This window comes from Carassius carassius, chromosome 19 (genome assembly GCF_963082965.1).
Source record: "Carassius carassius chromosome 19, fCarCar2.1, whole genome shotgun sequence".
Taxonomy (NCBI): Eukaryota; Metazoa; Chordata; class Actinopteri; order Cypriniformes; family Cyprinidae; genus Carassius; species Carassius carassius.
Genome location: NC_081773.1, coordinates 10,766,561 through 10,791,027, shown reverse-complemented (window position 1 = coordinate 10,791,027; position 24,467 = coordinate 10,766,561). Strand labels below are relative to the sequence as shown.

Below are 24,467 nucleotides of genomic sequence, written 5' to 3'. Positions count from 1 at the left end.
TGGTTGTTGTCGTTGTGTGTGTGTGTGTTTAGATAATTCTACATACAAGCAGTTTGGTCTTAATTAGATGTACTTCTACAATTCTGACAAACTGCAAAATACTGTGCTTAGACAACAAATTATAATGGAGAATGAATGTTGTTAAAGACTGCGGGGAATGGTGGTATACTTTAGAACCCAGACAAACAACAAAGATGAGAGAAACCCAGACAAAAAGCTGACAGAACAAAAAATAATGTGATAAAAGCAACTTGTTCACTCTTTATCATTCCCTCTGTAATTTAGGATTTCTAGGCATCTTGTAACAAGTATTAAACATCTTTCACTCTTGCATTTAACATTTATTTGACCCCCTGTAATAATCAAAACTCCATAACTATGGGAAGAAGGAGGCGGGAACCGGCGGACAATCAACTGAAACTTTAATAATCAAAATAAACACAAAACAGCGCAACAGCCCCTCGCGGACAACTGTCGTGCACAAATAAAAATCAAAACAAACTAAAACCCAGGCCTGGTCCTCTCTCGTCCTTCACTATCGTCGCTCCTGTTTTATATCCTTCCATCTCCTCCGTGGGACTCGAGACCGGTGGGTCGAACAGGTGTCGTTCATTTCCCAATCACTCCACCGGCCTCGCTCGTTCCCACGTCCCTCGGCCCCACCCCACTTGTCACATACCCCCATCGCCCCTCGCAGGCCGGGGGGTAGTCCAGAGACTGCGCTCTACCCCCCCCCCCCCCTCCCTCCAGGGGGGACCGCTCACGGGGACCTGCGGAAACCTGGGGGTAGGACAGACGAGGCGAGAGAAAAGGAGATGGAAGGAGGAGCGACAGAGACGAGAGAGGGGAGAGAGGAAAAAAAAATAAAAATTCCGGTTCCCAGACGCACTGCTGCTCGGCCCTCCACCAGCAGGGTGAATCTCCTCCGCGGTGCCTGGCGGTGGCACTGGACGGCCCTCAGCGGACGGCACGACACTCCTCCACCGCCCGGTGGACGGCGACGGCTCCTCCAGTTTTGGGCAGCCGGCAGGAGTCCCCCGTTCCCTGCTCCTACCCGTTCCAGCGGATGGCAGCAGGTTCCGGCGCCGACTCCTCCGCTCCCTCACGGACGGCAGCCGCCCCTCCACATCACGGGAGGCCGGCAGCGAGCTCGCCCGTCCCCGGCAACTCACTCCAGCCCACCGCCTTGAGCGTCCATGGCGGCACACTCCTCGCCTGCTCGACTGCACCGCGGATTCACCACAGCGGCGAGGGATCTTCAGCAGCGCGTCCCTCCTTCTCCCAGGCTTCGGCACCACTGTAATAATCAAAACTCCATAATCATCGGGAAGAAGGAGGCGGGAACCGGCGGACAATCAACTGAAAATTTAATAATCAAAATAAACACAAAACAGCGCAACAGCCCCTCGCAGACGACTGTTGCGCACAAATCAAAATCAAAACACAAACTAAAACCCAGGCCTGGTCCTCTCTCGTCCTTCACTGTCGTCGCTCCTGTTTTATATCCTTCCATCTCCTCCGTGGGACTCAAGACTGGTGGGTCGAACAGGTGTCGTTCATTTCCCAATCACTCCACCGGCCTCGCTCGTTCCCACGTCCCTCGGCCCCGCCCCACTCATCACACCCCCATTTCTTTTTCTCCAAAGAAACTTCATTTTTTTCAATTGTTTAAAATAATTAATATCTTCTCCTCTGTTCTGCCCTCCACACTCACACACACTTCATATGTTCTCCTGTTTACTTTTTAAATGGTTATTCAGGTGGACCGGGATTTGAGTGTGAAGGGAACAGAGAGGAAATTTAGTGCCAAGCACTGTGTCATGAGTTTTATCACACATCTTCCTCATTAAACTCACTCAACTAACTGCAGCTTCAGCTGTCTGGGGAACACACATCTTCTTTCCTCAAACAGGCTTTCCAAAGCCTAACCAGACATCCTCTCTTCAGCATCAAGCCCACAACTGCTGACAAACAAGAAACCCTACGAAAATTTCAATAAGCAATCAGGCTTAATGAGCAAGAAACGCTCACCCAAATGCTCCAACCTTCAAAGTGACTGCTGAGGATTATAGAAGAGAGAGATTTACATCAAATATGGCAAATATTCAGAAAACTCAAGAGTGCTGAGGGAAACACATACAGTATACAGAATACAGCATTTATAATGTATCACTGAAAGATCTTTACTGTAGCCTTTTACTGTCTTACTGTCTTTTTTTTTTGTAAGTATCCACAAAAACATATAAAACAAATATTGGTGTTATAGCCATATGTTTTTGTGCCTCAAAAATCCAAAATTAGAGAGACTTCATCTAAATAAAGTGCTGTAGTGTTTATGTATTTTTTGTAGGCCAGACAGGAACTTAGCACTGAAAAAAAATAAACTAAAATGATAGGATTTTGGCTTTTTGAATATTGCAGTAAATAATCTCTTCTTGACCACCTATTCAGTCCCTTTCATAGCAACCGCAAGAGTGGTATTATTGATGCTATTTGTGCTGTAGAGTAAAATGTGAAAATATCTTGAGCTTGTGTTAACAGACCTTATTTCAGGCATTTAATCAAACAAATGACTTTGGGCTGGTGGAAAGACGTCATCCCTGCAGCACTCGGTATGATCTCAGCTAGTTTGTTGAAAACTGGGCCATACTCAAATCTGCTAAAACAAATGGAAGAAAGACAAATCCATTCAGGTGCTCTCAGGGTATGGTAACATGACAAATACCAAGATTTCCTTCAATATGTAAAAACATTATGAAAACAAGAAGTCCTCCATCCTTGCCATCAAATTCATTGTTGCACTAAATGCAAATGTTATATTGCTAGAAGATTTGAGAGACCAAGTATGGCACCAGAAATATTGAGATCAGTTTCTCAAATTTAATAACTTTTTATTGCCGTATTAGAAAAATAAAGAACTAATATGCCTATGAGCATAGGAGTTGATGGCCCCTGAATTCATGAAAGAACATTATAATGTCCAGAGGCTGGGCATGAGTAACTACAGTTTCTGAACAGAGCATGAACTGTCATCTGTTTACAAAGTCAGTAAACTTAGGAGACAACCTCAGAACTGAGAGAGGACAGATAGATAGGTGGACAGTTATTATCCATCACTCATTCTTTCAGTGTTGATTAGGGTTTTACTTGAAACAGTGGGATTAACAGTGACGGCTCAAATAGGCTTGCATCAACTGTCTCAGGAGATGTTCAACAGGATTCAAGAGAGCAAACAGGAGAGACAATTTGTCTCTGTCCCATGGGAAGGTTTACTGATTAGAAGTGGATTTGCCAGTGCTTGGACAGAATAGAAAGTTTTTCTGATGCAAAAGAGCAAGACAATGAGGTAGAAACAAATTGTTTTTCAGATTGCCTTCATTGACTTTGGAATCAAAATCATTAATAAACTATGCTTCATTATTGTTATTTCATGCAATACATATGCAGTTTTTTTTTAGAATATAATATAAAATGATTTACACAATGATGATATTTCAATATTAATTAAATCTATTGTACTATTATTTTTTCACAGGCTTACAATATTTTATTTACCAGATACAAACTTTTTCAAATATCAAACAGAAATTATGCAAATTTTGTACCAAAAGTCATAATTTTTATTTTTGCTATTTGCATGCAATACATATGCAATTATTTTAAAGATGTTAGATTTCAACAACTATTTAATATATATTTCATTATTCTGTTTTAAAGGTTTATAATGTTATTTTATTTACTGCTATCACTAAGGATAGAAACGCATCACCAAATATGGTTCAAAACATGTTGCCATGGGCTTTATATCTCATATTTATTGGAGGGAAATAGTGAAAATTAACAGTGGAGAGAACTTCTGAGATGCTGAAAAATGGTTGAACTAAAATAACTGCTCGTTACAAAAGCTCACAGAGAATTTGTTCGCTGCTCACTGCTTACTTCGGAGAAAGAAAAAAGCATTTTTGCCTGTACATTGATAAAATGCTTGGCATTTAAGAACAACAGCGCTGTAAAGCACAGATTGAGCCCACATCAGACAATCTATAAAAGCACACAAACCAAATCACCAAAACAAGCACTTAGCACATCTGTCAAAAAACATAATCCAGCCACAATGGCCTTCCACTTATCAGCACAAAGCCCATTAGTATTCGCCGCCAGCGAGCATGCTGCTCTTTCTCATGATAATAGACTGGGGGTGGAGAGGTGATGAGAGGGAAAACCGATGGCGTGCCGTATTCCAGGTCAGTGTGGCGCACGTCCCTGTGATGTGGAAAACCATCTGCTGAGCCCCCATCTGCACAGTCTACAGCCCCATTTACATGGCACTTCATCAGCAGAGTTGTGTTTGCCAGCCCAACCTTTCCCCACTGCACTCGGCCATTCAAACACAAATGAGTCTGCCATATTCAACTCCCTCGAGAGTTTGACAACGGCCGCTGGGTTTTGTTACCATTTCATTTCCATATATTGAATGGAGGAGAAAATTGCTCGATTCTGGATCTGAGATGAAATGAGAGGGGGAGAAAGAAAGAGAGAGTCAGGAAGTACCTGTGAAATATAGCTACTCTACATTTGCATGCTTTATGGCTGGCTCTACCTTTAACGGTTTAATGTGCAGCTTCGAGGCAAAGTATTTCTACAAATACATACATTATGCACAGTATAGGGAGAAGGGGCATCAGAAGTGAAATAGTAAAATTGGTCAGTCCAATTCTAAAAAAAAAAAAAAATGGAAATTAAATTCCAATATCATAATAATGCTATAGCTGTTGGCTCATGAGTGTGAGGTGAACACAATGAAATTTGCACACTTTCAGACAAGAATGATCCATATAAAGATGACAGATTTGAACTGAAATGTTGAACTTTAAATCTGATAAAGGTATGTAGTTTACAAATTACAGTATTTTTTGTATGTTTTTTTTTTACTTTTTTTTTTTTTTTACTTTTGTGTTTGAATTTAACTGAAAAGTCAAAAATAGTTGGTATAATGGCAGGTTTCATTGAGAAAAATCACCTCATACAGAGGGGACACAAAAGGTCAACATATTCAATGAACTATATAGATTAATAACATTCTAAAACATATTGCTCAAGCTTTTGGAAAATGTAGAATCACAGCAACAAAATACGATTTTCTAAATATGACTACACCAGTGCTATTTTAGCATTGAGATATTATTATAATAAAATGTACATAAAAGCTGAATGGAAAATTTTGCCCCATATTTATGATGACAGACTGCCTATGCCTGCTTAGCCCAATATTTATCCTACTTTCATCACTCTATTTTGGGTATCTTCTGTTAAGCACTTCGAACAATGGAACTCTGAAAAGTTACCATTGTACTATTCTCTCCTAAATCGAGTTGCTCATTTGTCACAAGTGCTTCGCTAAAATGGAGTAAAACACTGCTAACATTTGAATATGGACCGACTGCAGATTACAGTAAAGTACTTTTGTTGGAAAAAAAACATTCACATGAATATTAATTATTTATATTTATATTTTCATCAATAATGAATAACCACTTCATATATTAACGAGTTACACTGCGAGTCCTGTTTAAGAAGCTTTGGACTTGAATGGAGATACAGATTTATGCCTTTTTGTAGTTATATTTCAGTTTCAAATGTATTTTAAAGCAGGATGTAAGTGGATTCTACAGGTTTGAAGTGGATTATAAAAACATACTAAAATAAAAGCATCAGTATTTATGTTGATCTTTTCTTTCGTAGTCATTTATCCATGGTGCTTCAAGGTCAGAGCACTTCAGGCTTGACAGGACATGACACTTCACAAAACTATTACCTTTATCAGATTCAGAGTCTCATATGACCGCTGAAGTCATTTACAAGAAGATGCACGTGACTCACACCATCATGAATGTATTCCTACCCAGGAGGGCTAATAACACACACAGAGCAATAAACAACTGCGCTATTGTCAATTCATAAGGTATAAATGATTGCCGGCCATCAAATGCACACAGGCCTCATACAATTCATATCAAGCACATTTGAATATCAATTTCAGCCTTTCTTTTGCAGCAGCATCCACCCATACAATTTCAATAGTATTCCTCTTCATTTGCATTGAGAATTTGACCCTGTCTCTTCATCATTGGTTTTCCTTGAAAAAGCACAGTTTGTGCACGGTTAGTATAATGAATGTCTGAATAGACTGTGGACTGGAGTCAGGGCCATGTTGAAGAAAAACAACAACCTCCAAAAAACAATCTTTGAGGAGAAGAGAAAAGCAATGAATATTTTACAGGGTGAGCGCAACGGAGGGCTCGGCGGGGTGACTCAGAGACATTTATGGAGCTTATCAAACCCAGATCTCCCACAGAGGTCTGCACACGGACCACAGACCGTTGCAGCTGTTTATAAGGTGAACTATTGGTGAGTTCCCGACCCAGTAGTGGCTTGATTTACCTCAATCAGAGGGATATTATTCCTCCAACGAAAAAGAAAAAAATTTGACTGTACTTCTGAAAATAAGAATGTTCAGTGGAGGGGTTTCTGCTCATGAGATTACAGACGTCATTCGACGCATGCGTCTGCTCGTGTGATTTCATTGAACTGACTCAGTGTGTGCTCAGTCTGCTGTGGGCTTATGTATTCAAATATTCATATTTTCAGAGGAATATGTCAACGTTGAAAAGGACACATGCAAAACGAAGCTGGAAAACCGAGAGCTCAAACCTGCTGTTCTGATTTTTTTTCAATTCTTTATACAGCACAAATTTATAATAGTGGCAATAAATGTCAAATCATAATTAAGATTGTATTTGTGTTTTCTCAGTCTAATTAAAGGAATATTTCACAGAGAAATGTAAATTCTGTCAGTATTTACTCACCTTCATGTTGTTTCATACCTGTATGGCTTCCTTTTTTCCATGGAACATAAAAGAAAAAAACCCACTCAAGAGACTATATGTTACGTTTATGAACTTTCTGTTTCCTTATTTGGTCTTCCTGTTCTTCTTTTGGTTTATTGATTGATCCCCCACCTGTCTCCAGTTCCCTCATCACCTTCTGTGTGCTTAAATACCCTGTCTGTTTAGTTCCTCCTCGTCCGTGATTGTATTAACACTTCTGTCTATGTATACTGTGATGTCAATGCTGTTATTTGTATGGATACCAGATATTGTATTGTTAGTGTAGTCTTCGTCTTCTAGTAAACTCCTAATTTTGATCCCAATCCTCCTCTAGCACTTTGTCTTTCGTTTAGCACACACCTATTTGTAACACTATATGCTATTTTGTTGTATGGAGCAGCATAAACATTTTTCATCACCTTTTGTGTTCCATTAATTTAAAGTCTTTCAATTAAGTCATTATGTTCATGTTTTGGGTGATCTGTGCTTTTATTGTAATTCTGTACGTCTTTGTAAAATCAAATATGGTCATACACAAGAGCAAACATAGTAGCATTAAAGTGCTGTCTTAAAAATGCAGTGTAAGGAACAGTGTGCTATATAAACATGACAGCACACTGTAAGGATCCACCCGCCAGCCCAAATAACAGAATCCAGTGGCCTGGTCGAAGGTTTAATGCGTATTTGGTCTTTTACTTGCGCTTCTGAATTTATCAGGATTTAGTTTAAATCCTAGTCTAGCTCCATGGTCAATCTGACTCCAATTTCATGTGATCATTAAATTTAGACAATGTTTCTATTTAACACTGATCACAAAGGTTGATTTATGTATCAATTTTGATATTTGATTATTCTGGACTCACTATACTTTCAATTATCCGCTCACTGGGGACCTAATGTCTCTTTTAAGTCTCACGCTAGTTTCACGTGGATCTTACGATCACAAATTCGCCAGTCTGATGCTAGTTACATATTGAAACAATTAGAAGCCAATTTAGAAAGGATAGTGCAATTGCGAATCACATTGTAACCACGTGGCAACTTTGCTCCTGCACAGACACTGTAGTCATATGGGCAACAACCACATGATCCACGCAGGAGACAAACAAATGTAACATACAGTAGTCACACATGTAACAGTTATTCTAATGTAAGGCACATGTTCTAAAATGTATAGCAAAGCACTCAGGTGTTTTAGAGAAACTTAACTAGACAATGTGCACAGGTAGTAACACAAACAACTATACAATGTGCTCTAAGGGCACAATGTGTTCAACGCGATTACATTTTTGAGTAAATAATAATATACCTGACTTCAGAAAGATACATAGTATGGAGCATATGAGATATACTCCACACTATGGGCTGATCTGACTACAGAATCGCCCCGTACTGTTTTGTCACTCCCCTTAAATACTCAGACCAGATAACAAAGAAATCCTCAAATCATTTGTAAAAAACATAACGGTCATTTTGGTTCAATAGGTTCCCGCAGTCACATAAGGGTCAAACCTGGTTGGAGTTAAACATTCTCAAAGACCCCTAAAGGGAGACACACCTCCTTCTCAGCAGAACACAATTCTACAAAAGTTCTTAATCTTTCTCATAATATAAATGACTATTGTGAAATTGAGACCATTTTACCAATCACACAGAGACCTTTAAAATTATACTAAACATGAAGTGGAAAAAACAACATTTTCACAAGATATAACATGGCATATCGATATTCTTGCTTTTGGAGGAGAAGAGTGAGAGTCAGAGGCAAGGAGGGGAGAGGAGAGGGAGGAAGGAGGTCGTAAATAGGTGTTGTTTGCACTCCTTGAAGATCTCTTTTCCAGATCAGTTTTATTGTTTTATTGCATGGCAGAATGGTATCTGTTTTCTGTGAGCTCCTGAGTTTTGGCTTGGCGAGTTAATTTCGTAAGGAAATAATTTAATTCAGGAGAAATCAGTCAGTATCTACTGCAGGTGATGTTTGCATCCTGACATCCCCTGAGGAATGATTTTTGATCTAACAGCCTGCAGTGCAAAAAAACTTTTGCTTGTCGTGTCTTCTGAATCTTCGTGTGGAAATATTTTGTCCTTGTCTAGCATTAAGGCAAGGCAAGGCAAGTTTATTTATATAGCACATTTCGTACACAATGGTAATTCAAAATGCTTTACATAAAAGAAAGTAAAATAATCATGAAGAAAAATAATAACAAAAATAAAACAAGCAATTTTAAAACTTTTAAAATGATTAAAACATTTATTTAAAATTAATTTAAAAACAGTTAGAAAATGATTTTACATAATAATAAAAAAACAGTGCATAAATATAGTGCATTTAGTTCGGACATAGCACAGTGCTCATTCAATAAATGCACAGCTAAACAGATGGGTTTTGAGTCTATATTTAAATGTGACTAGTGTTTTAGCACATCTGATCTCTTCTGGAAGCTGATTCCAACTGCGGGCGGCATAGTAACTAAAGGTGGACTCCCCTTGTTTTGTGTGAACCCTTGGTATTTCTAACTGACTCGATCCTTGTGATCTGAGTGCTCTGTTAGGTTTATATTCAGTGAACATATCTGCAATATATTTCGGTCCTAGGTCATTTAGTGACTTATATACAAGTAAAAGTACTTTAAAATCAATCCTAAATGTAACTGGAAGCCAGTGTAAGGACCTGAGGACTGGGGTGATATGCTCAGATTTTCTGGTTCTAGTCAGAATCCTGGCAGCAGCGTTCTGGATGAGCTGCAGCTGTCTAATGGTCTTTTTGCGAAGGCCGGTGAGGAGCCCATTACAATAGTCCACCCTGCTGGTGATAAAGGCATGAACTAGTTTCTCCAAGTCTTGGCTGGAAACAAAACATCTAATTCTTGCAATGTTTTTTAAATGATAGTATGCTGATTTAGTTACTGCTTTGACATGACTACTGAAACTAAGGTCTGTCTCCAGAATCACACCAAGATTCCTGACTTGATTTTTAGTTGTTTGACCCCTAGAGTCAAGGTATGCATTCACCTCGAGAACTTCATGTTTGTTTCCAAATGCAATGACTTCAGTTTTTTCCTTGTTTAACTGAAGAAAGTTCTGGCACATCCAACTATTAATTTCATCAATGCATTGGCAGAGGGAGTCAATGGGGCTGTAGTCAATTGGAGATAAGGCTATGTAAATCTGGGTATCATCAGCATAGCTGTGATAGGCAATTTGGTTCTTTCTCATTATTTGACTTAGTGGAAGCATATACAGGCTAAACAAGAGCGGTGCAAGAATTGAGCCTTGTGGGACTCCACATGTCATGGACGTCCACTTAGACTTATGCTCTCCTAGACTCACATAATACCCTCTCCCTTCTAAGGATGACCTGAACCATTTGAGTACCATCCCAGAAAGCCCGACCCAGTTTTCCAGTCTCTTTAGTAGTATGTTATAATCGACAGTGTCAAACGCAGCACTGAGATCTAGCAATACCTGCACCGATATTTTGCCAGAGTCACAATTTAAGCGAATATCATTTATTATCTTAATGAGTGCTGTCTCTGTGCTGTGATGCGGTCGAAAACCAGATTGAAAATTGTCCAGGTATCCATTTGAGTTTAAGTATTTGTTCATCTGATTAAAAACTACCTTTTCTATAATTTTGCCTATAAAAGGAAGATTAGATATTGGTCTAAAATTGCTCAAAATGGTATTATCAAGATTGCTCTTTTTCAGGAGCGGCTTAACAACTGCAGTTTTTAGGGAGTTTGGAAACGTCCCAGAAAGAAGTGAGGCATTCACCACTTCTAAAAGATCTGCTTCTAAGCAGTTAAGCACACTTTTGAAAAAAGATGTGGGAAGTGTGTCAAGACAGCAGGTTGATGATTTTAGGTGCTGCACTATGTCTTTCAGAATTTTGCTATCAATTGTTTCAAAAATAGACATAGTATCTTTTTGATATTGTGGCCGAATCTGTCTGACCTCTGCATTACTTGAGGATGTGCTAATCGCCTTCCTGATATTGATGATCTCAGAAAAGAAGGAAGCAAACTCATTGCATTTGCTGTCTGATAGCATTTCACTGGGAATCTGACTTGGTGGGTTTGTCAGTCTCTCAACAGTGGCAAAAAGAGTATGAGTGTTATTTAAGTTACTGTTTATAAGGTTCGAGAAGAAATCCTGTCTATCGGTGGCTAGTTTCACATTAAAAGCATGATGGCTGTCTTTATAGATGCTATAGTGAATTTCAAGTTTCGTCTTCCGCCACATCCGTTCTGCATTGTCTTTTCATAGTCTGAACTGCTGTTGATCTTCTCCAAACTGATTTCTGTCTGTTGTCTTACTGACTATTATTGGAGCAATATCATCAATAACATTCTTAACTTTTGAGTTGAAGGAATCAAGGAGAATATCAAAAGAGTCTGCAGAAATGCTTGGTGTTAAAGATATAGCCTCCATAAATAGTACACTTGTGTTCTCGTTTATGCATCTCCTTCTGACAGAGACAGATCTAGATTCAGTGGTAGCAGAGATCAATATATCAAAGAAAATACAGAAGTGATCAAATAGTGCTACGTCCTTAGTAACAATGTATGACACGTTTAGACCCCTACTGATGATTAAGTCTAGAGTGTGTCCATCTTTGTGTGTGGGTCCATGCACATGCTGAATCAGGTCAAAAGTGTTTAGAACCATTATCATTTCTTTTGTAGTTTTGTTTTCTGCATTATCTATGTGAATATTAAAATCCCCTGCAATTGCAAAACAGTCAAACTCTGAGGAAATCATTGATAACATTTCTGTGACCTCTTCAACAAATGCTGGAGAGTATTTTGGAGGCCTGTAAATAATGATAAACAGAAAGCGTGGAGCACCTTTCAGCACAATCCCTAGATATTCAAAAGACAAGTACTGACCAAATGACACTTGCTTGCATTGATAGACACCTTTAAATAGAGCAGCTACACCTCCACCTCTCCTACCAGTCCTGCAGACACTCATGTAAGTGAAGTTAGGAGGGGCTGCTTCATTTAGGACTGTTGCACTGCAGCTGTCTTCTAGCCATGTTTCATTTAGAAACATAAAATCCCGATTGTTTGTGGTTATAAAGTCATTGATTAGAAATGATTTATTTTTTAGTGAGTGAATGTTTAAAAGTGCTAACTTGATGGCAGTGCTTTGTGTCTTTACATCAATCTTAGTTTGATGCATAATAGGCCGCAGATTAGATGAGTTTGCCCTTCGGCTTGAGAAGGCCTTAGACTTTCTATCACGTGATAAAACTGAAATTAAGCAAGCAACAGGCAACACTGGGTTCCCGCTTGTTCTGTAAGCATTTGTGAATGTTGCTGCTATTATAGCGGGGACCCGACACATATCACTGAGAGCTTCTATCAGTTGTTTTTGGTTCACCTTCAGCAGATAGAGGGTTTGGGCCCTGGCGTTGTGGCAGCGGTCGAAGAGCTCTCAAAGGAACAGGGGCCACAGTCTTTGGTTGTTGGGGGGCCCGCCGTTTTTTTGTTGATATCTGAGGGCTAGCAGCGAATGAGTGAGAGAGTTTAGTCCCAGCATACACCAATTCACCATTTTCTGTGAGAAGCACAGAAGTGGAGATGCTGGAGAGAGGGATAATGTGTCTGGTGAGATGGGCTGTGTCTCTGGTGTTTCCGGTGGCTGTGATATGTTGTCCTGGCTTCCCTGGCTGTTTTCCAGAAAGTCGTCCTTGGGTGGTGAATCTTGTAGCTGTTTTGATATATCACAGTCTGTCTGTGAGGAGCTCTGTGGGCTGGGCTCAGCCGGGATAGTGTCCATCAGCAGTGCTTGTTTTGGCTGTATGGTGTTATCAGTGTCCTTGTGGGATATGTCAACCACATGATGGATCGGACCCGGTTTGTGTGTGCTGAATGGATTGACACACTCTGCTGAAGGATGACGGAGGGAGAAGTAGATATTGTCCTTAAGCACTCTAGCACCAAGTTTGTTTGGGTGGAGGCCATCCGGTTTAAACAGTTGTCTATGGCCCCAGAAAAGATTGAAGTTGTCGATGAAATTCACTCCTTTTATACTGCAAGATCTTTGTAGCCATGTGTTCAGTTCAAGCATCCGTGAAAACATATTTGTTCCCTTGCTGGGAGTGGTCCACTGATGAACGACTGAACTTTGAGTCTTCGAAGTGTTTCAAAGAGTTCACTGAAGTCCTTCTTAAGGAGTTCTGACTGCTCTTTCCGAATATCATTCTTTCCCACATGGATGATGATTCGATTTGCAGTCTTGTGCTTCATCAGAATGTTCTTAAGTTCCTTGTTCACATCAGAGATCGTTGCTTGAGGAATGCAGCATGTTGTTGTAGTCCTGCTACTCATGTTTCTGATAACAGAGTCACCCACTATCAGAGTCTTGGGCTCGGCTGCGCTCTGAGCTGAATGCCACTGTCTGCTTGACCTTGAGCGCCTGTTTGTAGCGGTGTAAGCTGCTGGCTGATCCAATAGATGTTTAATCATCACATTTGGGGGTTCCTCACCCGCATTCATAAATGCTTGAAATCTGTTCTCAAGATGTATAGAGGGTGGTAGAATACCAGTATTTACAAACCTTGTCATAGTCGAATCTGGGGTAGAGGAAGCGATGGCAGCAATACGAGAAACCCGTGACAATCTGATATCTCGTGTTCCTTTGGGTCTTGCTCCCTGTTTGAGCCATCGATTTGTGTGGCGATCAGTTTTGGCTTGTTCCTCTACACTTGGTATAAACTGTTGAGATTCAGAAGATTGATGGGACTCACTGGCTGAATGCTGAGGGGGTCCATGACGAGTGTTCCGTCTGTTTTGGAAGTCCAGAAAGTAACTTTGTTTCAAGAATCACAATCCTTTGTAGAAGTTTGCAGCAGTTCATGCAGCAAGTAGATCCAACAGGAGGCATTTTCTCTCTCTTCAGTTTGAATGTAGGCAGATGTCATCCCGTCTCAGGAATGTAAGCTGTTAGCAGTGGGAGACAAAGTCTTCTTTTTGTAGTATTATTCCAGTCCCAATGTTTTTAGTTTTAGCGTTTGTGCCAAAAATCTGTTGTTTGAGCACTGTGCTGATCTGCTGAAGTAAAAATCTTAGAAAAATCAGAGAAAAGTACAGAAATAAGAAGCAAAGCACAGAGCAGTAAGCTAGAACGTCCGAACGGTAGCAAAGCCGAAAGCTCACGAAGTAGTAAATGTGCTTCAAGTTATGTAATGATTTGAGCAAATACTACACAGCACATCTTGTGAAATGAATATTAATGATAATTTAAATTGTGCGGCATGTTAATGTGGGGTGTGGTATTACTTTCTAAGCGATCAGATTTAGAAAAAAAATAACCACCTACAATGCCCTAGTAACCACCCAGGAACCATACAACTACAAACTGAAAAAGCAGTGCACTGGCGATCGCCAAAAACACCCTAAATGCATCGAGGTTCAAGCATCAATCATGGGTCCAACATGACATTGAACAGTTTTTTGTGTTTGTTTGTTTTGCTTTCATCATCCACTAATGGAATTCAAAGACAACAATGTTAGAGAATTAATTTTTTTTTTTTTCAAACAGGCTAAGCTGATTTTGTGACATGGCTGTATGCACTAAAATATCATGACCTTTGTGAATTTCATCAGATATGACGTATCCATTGTTTGATCTGAGCTTAAGAAATCATGTTCAATCAAACAGAGAGTCAGCGTAAATCATCTCTCGTGTCTGTTGGTTAAACAAAATCTACTAAGTTTGATGTCGATTGCCATCTGGCTGGTTTCTTGATGGTTTCTTTCATCTGGGCAACTTTTCATTTGAAATTATTATTCATAATTACCATAAACGCTGTATCCTGAATCCACTTCTGTGGATTTCAAGGACATTTCAAGTATGATATCTTGATGACTGAGGCAAAAGAAAAACATTTTAGCTGTGTTTACATGGAAATTAGAGCACTGACAATACCAACACCTATGAAAAGCATTGTAATGTTAATGATGGTTAAAGTGGACCTGAAAAAGAAACCTTTGTACCAAGACACCTGTTAAACCTGGCAAGAGAACTGAAGGAAAGGATTTGGCAATCATGACCATAATTGCCAGGAGCATTTATGACTAATACCAGTCAAAGTAGCATGAATATAATTTGCATCAAATGTTTATGATGTGCTTTATTTATGTTCTGTGTTTTGGACTAGGATGAAGAAAACGCATTATGCTGACACCGCATAGGGTTCTGAATGGTCTTACGTAAGTTTGTGAAAGGCTTGAAAGGCCAGTATTATTCAGCACTTAAGAGTCAGCAACTATTAAATTATCAAAGACCAACAAAGCCTTTCCCTCTCCCAAACTACTAAGAATAGTGAAGCTAGCTGAATATGATAAAAGCACCATGACAGATTAAAGAAAAACCAATATGTCTTTATTGCACCAGCTACCATAGCTTCCTTGGTAGAGTAAATGCTAACAATACCACTGTAATGTGTTTGATTTCCAGGGAACACACATAATGAATAAATTAAATGTATCCCATGTCTGTTACTCTAAAAATTAAATTACTTTAAAAATTCAATATCTGAAGCACTGACCTCCTCCTGGATGACTCTGCTCTCTAAACACATGAAAACAGCTCCTTCATTGAGAATTAAATCTTCTCTTAGAAGGGTCTAAAATTCGACTTCATATATTGGTCAACTGTTTAGTTATAATGTGGCAAAGCAGGTTTAGGTGCAGAAGTGGGATTAGTTCTCCTTAAACCTGCACTACAAAATGTTATCCTCTCCATTGCCATCTGTGTTGAAAATATAAAATGGCAGGCTTAGTTTTACCTCCGTTGTGAGTCGACAGTCTCGACACTGCTCTTCTGCACAGATGATTCTGATATTTTGAGGGTGCATGGATGAATGTTATCACAATATCTTGCTAGCTACACAAAGATTTACTAAGAAGAAAATCCTACAAGAAGAACATCTGAAAAATATGTCATCGGAGCAAGTAGCATAAAGTAGCCACCACAGTAGCCTGACCATGATTTCTTTGTACTGACAGGACTATAAAATAATTCATTTGGAATAAATTAGCCCCAATTTCACAATTAATTTAATGCGATTTAACCCGTTCACTATGAATTACTATAGTGAATTGAGGTAAGGCAAGAACATAGTTTGCTCAATTATGGTATTTGGTTCACTTTTATATAAAAGGTTTTTCATATTGCATATATAATGACAGACAAGAACTGTGATTAACAGCAAATTAAGGACCATGTGAGGCGTAACAATGAGCACAGAGATTAAAGACAAATATAAAGTATAGTACTGTATTTATGGGTGTAGCATTTTCCTCTACATACAATATTTCTTTTAACACAATGAGTTTATCTTGTGAGAAAAGAGAGAGAGAGAGAGAGAGAGAGAGAGAGAGAGAGAGAGGTGTAAAAAGAACAATAAGAGCAAATATCACACAGTAGTTTCAATATTTTCAATAATCTCCACAATGGATTTGGAAGGGGACAGTAGGGTGCATTCATTCTGATCCCATAGACTTCCCGGACTTGAGTGTCCATCAGTGCTAAGTTCATCCTCTTCCTCAGACTCTTCCTCACAGGACTCCAGATAGTGTCCTCCCAATGCGTTGATCCCTGAGTCCTCGGAGTTGGAGGGCGAAGAGCAGTGGCCCATTTTTGGTCCTTTAACAGTCTCTTCAACAGTCTGCTGCAGTTTCTGTGGTGTCAGAGAGGCGGGATTTATTTGAGGTGGAGTGGGAGGGGCCTCCGTGTGAACTGGGGGCCGCTGAACGTAGCACATCTTGCCGTTGATGCGTTTGACAATGTAGTCATCGATAAACAGTTCAGCAATGTTGCAGTATTTGGGAGATTCGGGGCAAGGTGGAGGCAGGAAACAGGGGGAGATGCGGAGGAAGCGTTCAGTCAGAGAGATGGACAGATCGATGGTGTCGGTGCAGTCAGATGGAGCGGGTGGAACAGTTGTGCTGGGTAGCTGTGCCACATTGGTCATGGGCTGGTAGACATATTTGCCTGTACAGACAGAGTAAAAGGAGTTCATTACCTGGGTGTGTTAGAAAGTACATCGGAATTTGAGCATTACAATTTTATTATCTCATCAACACTGAAGCAAGCAGTAAATTGCTAATGAGCCTTTGAGAATATTTATGTAGCAAAGTGTGAATGTACTCACCTTCGGGCCTTCATATATATGAGATTGTTTCTTTATCTGATTTGGAGAAATGCATAATTTGCTCACTAATGCATCCTCTGCAGTGAATGGGTGCCATCAGATTGAGAGTGTAAACCACTGATGAAAACATCACAATAATACACTACTAATCCACATGATTTCACTCTAGAAACAAAAAAAAACATTAAGGTGTGCTTGATCTGTGCATATTTCTCTCCTGATTCAGATGAGAGGACTTTTTCACTGGAGAGAGCGATATTAATGATAGATGACTCATTTAAAGTAAAAACTTCTGAATGATTGATTTGTTTCTTACAAACATGCAGCTTTTCACTTCACAACATGTTAACTGATGGACTAGAGTTCATGTGAATTATTTTTGGATTATTGTGATGTTTTTATTAGCTGTTTGGACTCATTCTGACAGCACCGAAGATGATCAATTTGATGTCAAACTGATGTGAAGCTAAATTTCTCTAAATCTGTTCTGACAGAGAAGCAAACTCATTTATATCTTGGATGGCCCCTGGGTGAGTAAATACTGAGCAAAGTTTTATTTTATTTTTGGGTGAACTGTTCCTTTAAGTATTACTGAGGCATCCAAAAAAAAAAGTTACTATGCATTGCATTAAAACTCACAGGATGCATCATTATGTACAGTCTCTTGCAGTGCACTGCAGTATTAGTGCCAGACCTCTGGTCTGAATGTCATCATCATTTACAAATCAATCGGTTTTGTTTCCATTAAAGCACACATATCAGTATCTCACACAGAGAAAGTTATTCAAAAACCTGTGGCGTGCATCTGCATGCCGATGAAAACTACTGGCGCACACCAGTTAAGTTCATCTTTGGATTTGCTGTCATAAAAGACAGCAGATCAAAAAAAAAATTCAAATGTATTTCATGGAAACATATTTCATTACATAATAATAATAATAAAACAACAACTGTGCACATTCAGAGTAGTCAGAGATAAAAATGAATAATCCAAATATTATGCTGTAATCCACTGAGGTTGTATTACAGTGCAGCAATACTGCTTTCACAGAATTAATTAACCGGGCTTATTCTACACGTTGTAGCATTTTATTTTTTTATCACAGTCCACTAAGAATGTTAGATAATGTTTCTGGCAACCAAAAGAATCATGATTTAGTTATATGATGGTTTTCCTTTGAATCTTATAGTAACTATAACGCTTCTATGCAAAAATAACCTCTGTTGGTGATTGGTTAACCTCTCTGCGTATGAAATGAGAAACAGTCCCACAACCAAGCTGTTGAATGTTGAATAGGCTTTGATTTTTCTTTTCTTTTTTAATAAGCGGCAAGTTTATTTTTTTACCAAAAAAAAAAAAAAAAAGATTTATTGTTAGATAATGGTTCAGGGAGCATGAGGAATCATTTTCATGCATGAATTGGCCACCACAGAGTCCTGAGCTTAGCCCCACTGAAAGTCTTTGGTACACTCTAAAAATTACCCAACTGCTGGCTGAACCTATTGGGTCATATATTGGGTTGTTTTTTTTCACTGTTGGGTATTTTTTGGTGTTACCCAGCTGCTGGGTTAGTGGCTGGGTCAACCTCAGCCCATCACCGGCTCGGCAACACACCAGCACAAGGATCAGCTCTATTTTGAAAGGGATAACAGAGAACAAGAAGATGAAAAACTTGCATCAAAACATTACATGTATATGTTTTTATTTATAAAATGCTTGTTAAACAAATGTAAAATGTATGTAATACTGTAAATTCTATACTAATCAAAAAACAGACAATTCAATATGTCTTATGTTTTTGTCAATGGGTGTTCTTGCTTATTAATAAATGTTCATATTTTGATTATTACTGTTGCCTCTAGTAATTCTGTGTGTGATTTCCAAAGACTTTTCAATGGGATCAAGCTCAGGACTCTGAGGTGGCCAATCTTTCATCATTTGAGCCTGACGAAAGTTGACATCTGGATTAATCTTGGAATATGGGCATGAGTACAGTGTATACTGAAAGTTTGATCAAGGGACATTTGTTTGTCCCATTTATCATTTTGTGATTCAGGAGGGCGCTCAAGCTCCCTTTTGTTGAAAAATTGTCAAAATGAAAAGTCCAGAGAGGGAGAGACATACGGCATCATAATGCTCATTTCTGTTCCGTTCCATTGCACACATCTTGCAGAATTCAGCCGGGTGTGATCAGGACATCTATGCCAACCCTAATCTCCTGTTATCTAAGGCCCAGATCAACATCCACTCATTCACTCATGGCCTTTGACAGGAAGTCTCTTGTCTCATGTCTCTTTGTCTAACCGTCTTTCTCACATGCTTAGTCTCCATCTTTCTCTTTCACATTAGCATCCCCTTAATTATAAAGAAGTCATCTCTACAGAGATAACATATGACAGCAACCCCATCCATCCCATTTACTTCTCCAGGAAAGTAGAAAATAGCAACTGTCAAAATCTTGTGTCTATTGCTGCAAACAGATGACTGTGACAGGTTTTAACTAAAAGTAGTAACACTACTAACTATAAACCATATTTTAAAACCGCATGAGGGCAGCTTTTCCCATATTTGAGAGAGTGTATAAAAATATAATAATAACATATAGTATATTTTTAATACAAAAAAATTCCAAATAATTCCATACAAAACTGCAAAAATGACTTAAATGCTGTATCATGCATGCCAGGCAGCTAGATGGTGATGTCACTTTGTAAAGAAACTCAACTATAGACTGAAAGTGTATACGCGTGAAGTCACCATTTTCACAAACTCACATTTTTATAGTTAATACTGAGACGATAACAGTATCACTTTCAAAAACTTTCAACTGAAAAAGGTTTGAATTTTCAAGCCCCCAAAACGCTGTTATTGTCTAAATGAACAGCCAAAACACATTAAAAAATATATTTTTAGTTGAAAATGGCCCCTTAAGATAATTGTAAGCACAAAAATATTTTTTTTAAAAGCACAAAACTAAATAGATACAATTTAGGTGCTAATATGTACTTTTTAAAGTGCTAATACGTACCATTAAATATTAAGATGAACAATTTAGGAGTAAATAAGGTATAAAGCACAAAATGATTGTAGCCATAAAATTTGTATATGATTTCTGTAATAAATTCATGAGTAGAACTTAATAAACATGTCTTTCCGAGAAGCGCAGAGACAACATAAGAAACAAAAGCAAAAGAAACTCATTACTTTCTAATGAGATTCCAAACATGTCCTGTGAAAAGTGCAAATGAAGCAAACTGCAGGAGTGGCGACTATCTCAACTCAGCGGAAAACAATTATTTTGCTGTACTTTTCTCATGTGCAATCAACAATAGAGGTTCCACTTGTACGATTTGGCATTCATTTACAGACTTCTTTCGATTCTTTGTTTTATAAATCTGTGGGACAAAGGACCGGATCTCCAAGCCAGAACAGAGCTCACAGAGGAAATCAATGTTTGACAGCTGGAGCTGCAGGCACAGCGCCAGAAACAGGAGGCTTCCTTCTCTACGTTTCACACATGGCCACATAACATCACTGAGCAGCACGTACACGCCTGAAGCACAGACGCCACTCTCACAGCTTCTGCTCTCTCACCACAGCCCTGGATTTGCTCAAAGTATGACTGAATACTGTCAAACCCAAACAGAGCTGAGCAAAGCTCACCATATCACGTGTGGTGCTGTGGAACAGCAATATTAATAAATCATCACAATGTACACCATAACACAGCAATGTTATGGCTCTCACTGCATCCTAAGAAGAGGTAAGCAGAATAAAGACTTTTCTACAATGGAAACAGAATTGCATTTAAAAGGATTTAAGTTTTTTGGATACTGAGCACAATCTCAGTACTCATTCAGTGGGGTCAGTACATTTTTTTAATGTTTTAAAAAGAAAGATCTCTTTTGCTCACCAAGGCTGCATTTATTTGATTAAAAAGATACAGTTAAGATAGTAATATTGTGAAATAATATTACAATATAAAAACATTGTTTTCCATTTGAATATATTGTAAAATAGAATTTATTCCTGTGATGGCAAAGCTGAATTTTCAGCAAAATTACGCCAGATAATGAGCCACACATGGGGTTGTGAATAGCAGTTACCATTTGTGCTAGGTGTCATTTCAAAAGTCTGCAACACAGTTATGCATCAGCTCCAGGATTTCCAGCCATGAATTAACAAAGCAGGCAGACTAAACAATACATAACGGGGTGCGCATGTTGTGCTTGCAATTTTATGGTACATTTAGTGCTTTTCAATGGCGCACCAGTCAGTAGTTATATCACAGGGCAAGTGTGCTGGCTGATAAACCACGAGCACGCATTAACATAATGCTTTGTCTCTATTGCAATAACGCTAGATTAAAGCTGTCATAATGTGCACAGACTGATAAAGGACATACACGTATTAAAGAAACACTGAGTGTCTCCAACCATCCTATAATCCAAATGCATGATTTTGCAACTTCATATCTCATGTGTGCATTAATAAAGGGGAAAAACTATTACACCATCTCAATGTATGCTAACAATGATGAAGTAGTCATTAAACAAAGACTGCATAACTGCATTTGTATACCAGTATTACATTGTGCATAGAGTGTGAATTTGTGATGATTACAGACATGCTTTAATCGATCAAATAAATACATAAATAGTGTACCCTTTCTGTGCTGTATAAGTAATCACAAACATAGACCAACAGCTGATCGGTTACTAAAAATAAGCTGGAAAAGAATGGACTTAATCTAAAATATAGAGGAAATCAAAAATCTCTGGGTTGAAAGTACTCTAAGGGCCATTGAGGATAATATTATTTTATTATTTGATGGCTGAACTCAATACAGTTCAGTTCCCCCGACGGAAGTGTCATGGGAGGGTATTTAATAGGTTTGATCAGTTCACACAGTTCTAAAGGCCTCGCGCTGACTTTTACCCTCCCTTAAACACAATGAAAGCTTTTACAATCACTCAGGAGCTGAACTCAGTCAAAGGGACGTGAACTAGGGGAAGTGAACATCCTGCTAAAGGAGCGGAGCTGTCGCTTCCTGTGTATACACCGATGGACGGGTCCAGGGTCATGTCAAGCTAATGACTGGAGAATATAGAGGTGGCGTCAATGTTCAGATGAGGTGATGTCTGCTTTGATAAAGTCAGATATAAAGATTTGCTGTGGAGATATTTGTGGGGAGATATTCATGGCTGACACATCTTGTTTACTAAGAAATTCTCAGAAACATATGTAGTCATATACTGCTGGACAAGCATCCAAGCGACACCAGACAGCAGTTTCTGATGACAGCACAAGCTCATAAATGTTCCCAAAGCAGCTGTGACAATAAATAAGAAAAACAGGTTGTGCGATCATACACACAGCGCATGGTATTTATCAAATAGATGTCATATTTGAAACCCTAGATTCATAAAAATAGTGAAGAAAATGAAATCTTGTGTTCACTATATAACCTAGTTTTCCTGCAAGATGATCGACAGCAGAATATTTCTTTCTGCTACATGTATAAAATGTTTGGGCAGTGATCTTTAATCATAATGTCAGCTGCATTATTGTCCCTTTGTTGATGTTTTTGTGTGACTTGAATGATACTATTTCTTATTTCAGTGTAGTAGACACTTAGTGTTTTATCAGGTGATGTATTAAAATAGAATGGAGTGGAATAGAATGCATTTGTGTGTCAGAAGGAGGCCACTTACAGTGACACCAGCCCAAATGGCAGCACCAGTGCAGTTTGAAACACTTTCCGTGGCTGTGTGTCGCGCAGATGGACAGTCCATCACAGGGGAGAAAGTCCGGTCTGCCTGCACAGCTTTTGGCCAGAGCTTGAGCTTCATCTAACTTATCACTCTTCAAAGCCTTTTGAGCTCCGGTGTAAGCCATGGTTACTGGAAGAGAAGAGACATGCAATGAAAATACACCGCTGAGCTCAGCGTTATCTACTGACTTAACATGCATTACAAATTGGAAAGTTTTAGTCTAAAATGTTAAGGGAAAAAAATGTGTTTAGGACACACTTTATATGAAAGTGCCCATACCAAATGTAGATTTTACATTATTATATAACATTACCATGCAAAATAATTGATGTTGTGTAAAATATTAATGTATTAAAAATAAATGAAGAACTGCAGAGTGTTAGTCTCCAATAATAAGAACTACAGACATATTTGAAGTTTGGTTTTGCTTACCTTATTCAGGTTTGAGCACTTACAGCTGATGATGATTTCCTGCCATCACACAATATCTGCATTAAACTTCCCACAACATCTGTATTAAGATCCCTGTAGCCGTACGGAATATGAAGAAAGACATTTTATCCATTTAAACTGACAAATAATGCGGATATTCCTTGGGTTTCATAGATTTTCCAGAGAAATGTCAATTGAATTGAGTTAAAACAACGATAGCAGCCAGATCTGTATTGAGGAACAATGGTGCACGTGACGGGTCCTGGAGCGTCCGCTATTTAAAGAGGAAAAACAGCTAATCAAAGCAGCACAGACTGAAACTTATGCAAAACAAGAGCCCGGTGGTGCGTGAGCTCCTCGCGCTGCTGTCTGAGAGCTGGGACTGAGAGTCGCATGGCACGCTGACAGATATTATACTGCACGCAGCGGCAGTGGCGACACGTGACCAGCAGAAGGCGCTATAATCTCCCTTATTTACATTGTAATGTAAGGTGTACAAAGATCCAAAAAACGAGCTTTAGAAAGACATTCTAAAATAGTAATATAATAATAAAAACAATATAAATGAAAAAATATAATATTACAGTGATCTTAGTAGGTAATTATTATAGGGGTTAAATCTGAGCAAATATATGAAATGTTGATAAGTTTTCGGCACTCTGTGGACATTTAAAACAATGTCGTAAAAATGCATTGTTTAATGATATATATTAGTGAATCTAGGTACTGATGCAAAATTCTGATCTGTACAAATAATTTGTGACCCTGGACCACAAAACCAGTCTTAAGTGTCAATTTTTTAAATGTGAATACATAGCCGAATAAATAAGCTTTCTATTAATGTATGATTAGTTAGGATCTGACAATATTTGGTCGAGATACAACTATTTGAATATCTGGAATCTGAGGGCTCAAAAAATCTAAATACTGAGAAAATGGCCTTTTTAAGTTTTTCCAAATGAAGTTCTTGAATCTTAGCAATGCATATTACTGATCAAAAATTAAGTTTTGATATATTTACGGTAGGAAATTTACTAAATATCTTCATGGAACATGATCTTTACTTAATATTCTAATGAGTTTTGGGATAAAAGAAAAATCTATAATTCTGACCCATACAACGTATTCTGGCTTTTGCTACAGATATACCTCAGTGACTTAAGACTGGTTTTGTGCTCCAGGGTCACATTTGGTCTTCATAGTTTGAT

General features: G+C 38.7%; 1 protein-coding gene across 1 annotated transcript; it reads right to left on the bottom strand.

Annotated features, from left to right (window-relative positions):
• Window positions 1-16,019: 16,019 nt before the first annotated feature.
• On the bottom strand, window positions 16,020-23,710 carry zgc:162707 (UPF0524 protein C3orf70 homolog B). The gene is made up of 3 exons (XM_059499808.1): window positions 23,260-23,710; window positions 22,768-22,956; window positions 16,020-16,892 (listed from the first exon to the last, which is right to left on the bottom strand). The coding sequence occupies exons 2-3, from the start codon at window positions 22,949-22,951 to the stop codon at window positions 16,315-16,317; spliced, it is 762 nt and encodes a 253-aa protein (XP_059355791.1). The 5' UTR covers window positions 22,952-22,956; window positions 23,260-23,710; the 3' UTR covers window positions 16,020-16,314.
• Window positions 23,711-24,467: the final 757 nt, after the last annotated feature.

Bases quoted from the DNA above. Each gene is read 5' to 3' on its own strand.
- zgc:162707 (XM_059499808.1), bottom strand. From the start codon at position 22,951: ATGGCTTACACCGGAGCTCAAAAGGCTTTGAAGAGTGATAAGTTAGAT. The intron at 16,893-22,767 runs GTAAGTGGCCTC...CTGTCTGTACAG, and splicing joins CCATTTGGGCTGGTGTCACT to GCAAATATGTCTACCAGCCC.